This window comes from Crocuta crocuta, unplaced genomic scaffold, assembly GCF_008692635.1.
Source record: "Crocuta crocuta isolate KB4526 unplaced genomic scaffold, BGI_CrCroc_1.0 scaffold466, whole genome shotgun sequence".
NCBI classification, from domain to species: domain Eukaryota; kingdom Metazoa; phylum Chordata; class Mammalia; order Carnivora; family Hyaenidae; genus Crocuta; species Crocuta crocuta.
The window spans coordinates 8,858,777-8,865,778 of NW_027529672.1; the positions used below are offsets into that span (position 1 = coordinate 8,858,777).

General features: G+C 49.4%; 1 protein-coding gene across 1 annotated transcript in view; it reads left to right on the forward strand.

Moving 5' to 3' along the window:
• CYP2E1 (cytochrome P450 family 2 subfamily E member 1) overlaps positions 1–6,673 on the forward strand; it is an 11,059-nt gene extending 4,386 nt beyond the window's left edge. The window contains exons 4-9 of the mRNA XM_077763029.1: positions 3–164; positions 548–724; positions 1,695–1,836; positions 3,971–4,158; positions 4,596–4,737; positions 5,535–6,673. Coding sequence (XP_077619155.1) covers positions 3–164; positions 548–724; positions 1,695–1,836; positions 3,971–4,158; positions 4,596–4,737; positions 5,535–5,725 — 1,002 coding nt within the window. The 3' untranslated portion in view covers positions 5,726–6,673. The remainder of the gene's footprint in view (positions 1–2; positions 165–547; positions 725–1,694; positions 1,837–3,970; positions 4,159–4,595; positions 4,738–5,534) is intronic.
• Positions 6,674–7,002: the final 329 nt, after the last annotated feature.

The window sequence follows — 7,002 nt, forward strand, 5'->3', positions numbered from 1 at the left end:
AGGGCCAGCCCTTCGACCCCACCTTTCTCCTGGGCTACGCCCCCTGCAACGTCATCTCCGACATCCTCTTCCGCAAGCGCTTTGACTACACGGACCAGACGGGTCTGAGGATACAGAAGCTGTTCAACGAGAACTTCTACCTGCTCAGCACCACCTGGCTCCAGGTGAGGCCCCACCTCCGTAGTCTGCATCTGCCCTCGATTGGCCCGCTGAGGTTGGCAAATAACAAGGTGGGGGTGGGGGATGGGCAGGGGCCCGGGGCTCCATGGCCTGCATGCTGCTTCTGGAGACCTCCACAGGGCCCCGTGTTCCCCCTTGCTGACCACGGGACACTTACTGTTTTACCCTTAAAACAGGACCCCACTAACACGTGACTTTGCACACCTGTCGTCGTGGTGCCAAAGAATTACTGTGAGCCAAAATGTTCTAAATAATACAATCCAACGACCATCAATTCAAGTTGGAAAAGCTATTAGCCCAGTACACAAAACCATGTTGCATCTGCAAGAAAGCATAGTAAGATAATCCTCTCTCTCTCTCTCTCTAGTTTTATAACATTTTTCCGAACTATCTGCGCTACCTACCTGGAAACCACAGAAAAGTAATAAAAAATGTGTATGAAATAAAAGGCTACACTTCAGCAAGAGTGAAGGAACACCAGGAGTCCCTGGACCCCAACTGCCCCCGCGACTTCACTGACCGCCTGCTCCTGGAGATGCAGAAGGTACCACAGACACTTGCACGTGAGGACATGCTTCCGCTCCTCATTAGGAGTGGCGACTGCTGGGTGGCTGGGGCGACGCTGTTGCAACCCAGACTGCTCACACTGGCACATCTGGTGCTTCTGGCTCTATACCACTCTGGCTTCATATGACCACCACACCTGCTCCCATGGGTGTGGAGACAGCAAACCATAGAAGGTCCGCAGTGCTGGCCAGCAAGATGGCTTTCTTGGGGTTGGTGCGTGCGCCCTTCTTGTGGATTCCCTCCAGGCTGTACTTCTTAACCATTTCTGACTTTGATGGGTGTGTCTCATTTGGCTTGAAGCCCTCCACAATCCTCCTCAGCACATAAACCCCAAATTGTACATGAGTTCAAGAGTTTCCAGGACTACCCAGCATTACCTGCTGGACAGCCCCCAGGACCCCCATCCAGATGTGACACTTCTCCTCCCTCCTTTGACACCTCTTGTGGCTCTAGAGCAGCATGTGAATTCCATACCTGATTTCCCTGGAAGCTCGTCTGTCACTGGGGCCCCTCACTGCCCTACCCAGGTGTCTGCCTCCTGGGAATCAATGGTGCTGACTATGGTCTTGGAGAAGGTCAAGGGCAGCCTCTGAGACTCTTGGGTTGTTAGCGGAGGCCCCACAGTTCAGCCCTGGGCTGCGGGAGGTCACGGCTCAGCACCAGGGAGAGCCTTACTCCTCGGACAGCCCTCAGTCCTGTATAAGGAACACATGCTCGGCGAGAGGCACAGTCCTGCTGATGGCCAGTTTTGTGGGACCCTTGGATTCCCTGACTGTGCCATGGAGACAGTCATGTTTCCATGGGATAGCCTTATGAACACTTGCCCCCTTCCTTGTGGGGCAGGCAGGCTTGTTGGGTTCTTTTCTGCTGCGGAAGGCAAGGGTCTCTTCTCGTCCACCTGAAAACACTCTCTTCTGGAAATCCCCGTCTGTCTCTGATCTCTGCAGGAAAAATACAGTGCAGAGCCTTGGTGCACCTTGGACAACATTGCTGCCACTGTAGCTGACCTGTTCTTTGCGGGTACAGAGACCACCAGCACCACTCTGAGATACGGGCTCCTGATCCTCATGAAATACCCAGAAATTGAAGGTATGCCAGGTAGTGGGCAAAGACTCTGGCGCCGTGCCACCGGCACACCTGGACTGTCAGGCCGGAGCGCTTAGGCTTTAGCCTTCTGCCTGCAGAATCAAAACTGGCATTGCTTGTTAGCCACCATGGGAGTGGGGCTGGAGTCACTGGCATGAATACAGTGGACGTTTTCTTGTATATGATGGAGACCTGACACTCTTGAGCATCAGTCCCTCCACATCCCACTGACACACACCTGATTTCAGACAAGAAGAACCAACACCAGCATGGAAAATGCAATGCCATCTGCATCCCAGTCCATAATATAACCTATTTATGACAGTGAAAACAATGTCTACCCTGCCCATGATCAAGACCTGGCCTCCCATGCAGAGGAGAGAGGGAGAGGCAGGATGGGGCCAAGGTCTCTATGGCATAGTTCGCCCAACTGGAAGAATGGGGACCAGAAGAAGGGATCCCCAAGGAGAAGCATTCCAAGATTGCCTGCTATCCTGGAACCCATTTGTTCTTTCCCAGGGGCCCCTCCTGCACCGGGGCTAGGTGGGACTCAGAATGCCTTTGAGGAGGAGAAAGCTGGTGCCACACATGCAGAGGGCCATGCCCCAGCAGTACCTGCCCTTGGCATGGGCCAAGTAGAGGCGCTGAGAGGGCATTGATATGTTAGCAGGGTGATGAGTGCTGACCCACCAGGAAAGAGGAAAGAAAGGGTGCTGCTGCCTGGGGTGAGGGTGTCCTCATGGCTAGTGGCTAGGCCTAGTGTCCCCTCTTCCCCTGGGCTCTGCTCCAGGGGGCTCCTCAGCATCCCAAGGCATGCTTGCTTCTGCTTCCAATAAGCCAGGCATGGGTATAATCGCTTAAATACACTGCATACTTAAGGGTAGGTATCATAGGATACGAAGTATTTCCCCCAGAGGTGTGGAATGTGGCCTGTCCAGGATCAGATTTGGTCCATCTGACTCCGAAGCCATTGCTTTTTCTGTCTCACAGAAGGGCGAGGGGCAAAGCAACCAGAAGTCGCTAGAGGGAAGTCTCTCACAAATCTGACAGAACCTATGACTTGTATCAGGGAGACTATAGACTGAAAAAGTGTCTTACATGATTAATTATGAGTAATTTCCAATATAGAGAAAAAGAAAATAAATATGGCTGACACCATCCTCTACTGCAAAATGTAACACGTATTAACATTTTGCAGTACCTGCTTCAGGGCTCTTGGAAAGAACAGGTTGCAGAGCCAGCCAAAGCCCCTCCTTAGGCCGCCCTGCTGCCCGCCCCCAGACGTGGCAGTGTCCTAGGACTGCTGTGTGTGATCTCCGCTTGTCTTCATGCATTCAATGCTTGTTAAATATCAGCATACAGTCCATATTGTGTGTTTCACATCTTTACCTGGGAACCATATGGCACATAATTTTGTGATTCACTCAATATGTTGTAAAGGCCCATAGGAAATCTCAAGCTCAGAGAGGTCCAGCCTAACTCAAAGGTTGCTGTTACCTCCACCAGAAAGAGAGGGACACCCAGGCCCTACTTTATAGTTCTTCATGAAGAAGGCCATGCAGATGTGTTTCCATTCTGCCTTTCACATCCATACTTCCTGAAACATGCCATAAACCAGCCTGGGGTAATAAATAATTAATGCAGAGATTTCACTCCAACTTGAATGTTTACTTTTATTTTTAGAAAGAGAGCATGAGTAGGGGAGAGGAACAAAGAGAGAGAGAAAGAGAGAGAGAGAGAGAATCTTAAGCAGGCTTCACACTCAGCCTAGAGCATTGCTCGGGGCTCAATCTCACGACCCTGGGATCATGACCTGAACTGAAATCAAGAGTTGGGTGCTCAACTGACTGAGCCACCAACTCCCCATCCTCCAACCAGAAGTTTCTAAGACCCTTCTGTTATTCTCTACTCCTGGCGTAATGGCAAGAACTGGATTAGCTATAATCAGCTAGAGGCTAACACGTGCAAGAAGCTTAAACAGACACAGAACTTGGCTGTCTTCAGCGCTTGTGGTACCCAAGACACCCTGAAACACTGCTGAAAGTGCTCCATAAGTATCTGCTGGGTGGACGGGTGGATGGGTGCTGAGCCAGCCTGGAGTCGATCTTTTACATCTATACTATTCATATTGTGGCAGAGAAACTCCATGAAGAAATCGACAGGGTGATTGGGCCAAGCCGAGTCCCTGCCATCAAGGACAGGCTAGAGATGCCCTACATGGATGCTGTGGTGCATGAGATTCAGCGATTTATCGATCTCTTGCCCTCCAACCTGCCCCATGAAGCAACCCGGGACACAGTGTTCAGAGGATATGTCATCCCCAAGGTCAGATGTGGGTCTGGTGTGCACACCCTGAGCACCACAACCCTGCTAGCCCATCAGCCAGCTTCTAAAAGGCAGGATACATTGGCAGATGTGGCTGAATGGTGGAGGCCGGCCAGCGTTCTCACCCTGCAGAGTGCTGCTTCCCCAGCAGTCCTCACATGGACCTGGTGACCAAGAAGTGGAGAAAATCTGGAAAGGAGACCCTTGGGACAGTGCCGGGGGTTTATGGTATTTCCCAACCCCAGAAACCAACAGTAGTAACATGTAGCCCTGAGCTCCCCCTCTGAGGAGATTACAGCTCTTGGCACCATTTAGACGTAACCCCTGACTGCCTCCCATGTAGTCCTTAAGCAAACAACTTCCCCAACTGGAGGTCCCAGTAGAAAGCCCATGTTCTGTTAACTTGATGGACTGACACAGGCATTTGCTCCTTCTAGGGTACAGTTGTGGTCCCAACGCTGGACTCCCTCTTATTTGACAACCAAGAATTCCCTGATCCAGAGAAGTTTAATCCAGAGCACTTCCTGAATGAAAGTGGAAAGTTCAAATATAGTGACTATTTCAAGGCATTTTCTGCAGGTAAGAAGAGTGCAGATGTAGCCCCTTCCCTGAGGAGCTGTCCCTGGTTTGTGCTCTCTGCCATGGCCATGGACCTGCACTGGGGCCTGGCTTCTGTTCACAACACGTCCCAGATGTGTTCCTCCCTGTTCACACAGCTTAAATGACATCTTCTTACCAGAGGTCCTGGAAATGAGATGATTTATTATTTCTGCAAAGCAGATACTTCATTCATTTAGTACTGAAACTCTTCTGTATTTAATAGGACTTAGTGAAAATCTTTCAAAACTCTAGTACCTAATTCTGCATAATTTTATACAAGGGTAAATAAGCAAAGTCTAATGTTTGCTTTCCTGGACTCATCATCGGACCATCTAGTCCTCTCTTGGGCCCTTGATCTCCTTCTCCAGGGCCTTTCTTCAGGGGTTGGTGGGAGGGAAGATCATATAACCAACTCAGTAACACCCAGTGTTAAGAGCGTTTGGCTTCCAACTGTGGCCCCATTTATTTCCTGTAGGATGTCAGGGTGAGCACTGAGCAGAGATCACTCTCCCAACCTAACAATTGTTTATGCTCTTGAGTCCTGGTGATGGAAGCCATATGAAGGCTGGTCTCTGAATATGTCTATCATGGATATTGTTATACTGAAATGTGTTATGTGCTTCCTTTCAACAGGCACAGAGGGGTCAGTTCTGCTTTAGGGTGACAGTTTGTCCACAAATCCCCCCCACATGGCCCCCTCTGCTGCCTTGCCTGTAACAGTCCTGCTGTTTTTTGAAGCCACCTCAGAGCCTCAGCAGCACCGTTGTCTCTTACAGGAAAGCGGGTGTGTGTTGGAGAAGGCCTGGCCCGCATGGAATTGTTCCTGTTCTTGTCTGCCATTTTGCAGCACTTTAACCTGAAGTCTCTCGTTGACCCCAAGGATATTGACCTCAGTCCCAGCTTAATTGGGTTTGCCAAAATCCCACCCCGTTACAAACTCTGTGTCATTCCCCGTTCAGATGTGTGAGGCACACGTGCCCTGAAGACCCCTGTCTTAGGCTCTTTGATGCAAGCCTGGAGTCTTCCTGCTCCCCCATATCCCCTCAGGTGCCTCCAGGAAGACCCTATCTGTACGGTCTCATCAAAAGCCGTCAGAGCTTCCTGGGGAATAAATTGGGGGCTAGAGATGCCTCTTTCCAGAGTCACATTCATCAGGCAGAATTTGACAGCAAAAAAAAAAAAAAGGTTGTGTACAACTAATTAAACAAATTGAAACAATCTCTATGACCTAGTTAAATCTATATTCAAGCCCCTGGAAACAAGGGTGAGTGAGACCACTGTAGTTTAAACACTTTTTCTGGGAAAGCAGAGCTACCCAGTCACCAAGGTTCACAAAAAGATTCCTTTTTAGAATGAATAGAACAAATGCTATTGTGTTGTTTGAAAAAGGAAAGTAGTATACCTTTGGAGTTTGTTAACCACATCAAAAATATATACCCTAGCATCTGTCCTTTGGACATGAAATTGTCCCTTTGGACTCATTTGTCAGCATCCTTCTGGGCTATATTTTAAGATTAAAGTATGTCTGAAAAGTCAACATAGACATCTGTTATTATCTCTTAACACTAAGGTGTGACTTTGTACCTGGAAGAAAAAACTCTAGGCACATGGGGACCCTGTGTGGAATGAGGCAGAAATGAGGAAATTATTAATCAGTTCAGTGAACTAAACAATGTTGGTAAACAGAAGAGGAATTTGGAACAAGAGAGTTTCCCCCACCCCACTGGCACACACCAAAGCCCCCTGTGTGCTCAGCCTTCATGCCCTGACCACCCGTCTGTGGGTGTGCTGGAAGCCCCTCTACTCAACAGAGTGTAAGGGCTGCACAGGTTAGGTGTGCAGAGCCTTTGGGACACCATGTGGCACACAAAAGTCCTGCCTAAGTGTTCCTTAATAAAACAAGTAATGTTTCAAAGCCAGCAGTGTAGCATCCTTCAACCTCTCTCTGGTAACCCTCCTGGCCTGCCTCTCGTAAGGGTCCTGTGACTGTGGGGAATAAGTTTAAGAATTCTCTGAGTTTGCACCAATGGGTTAATAACGCTTAGGGAGGAAAGCCAACACAGGGAAAAAGTACCCAGCTTAGAACAAAGCATAGAGTGGAAGGCCACTTCCATGGTACGAAAGTGTCTGAGAACAGGTAGAGCCAGAAGGCTGCCACAGCAGGGCGAAAGCACCCAGAATTCATCATTAGGTAAAACGAAGCATAGCGTGGAAAACCACTACAGGGAGAAAGCACTTGGAGCT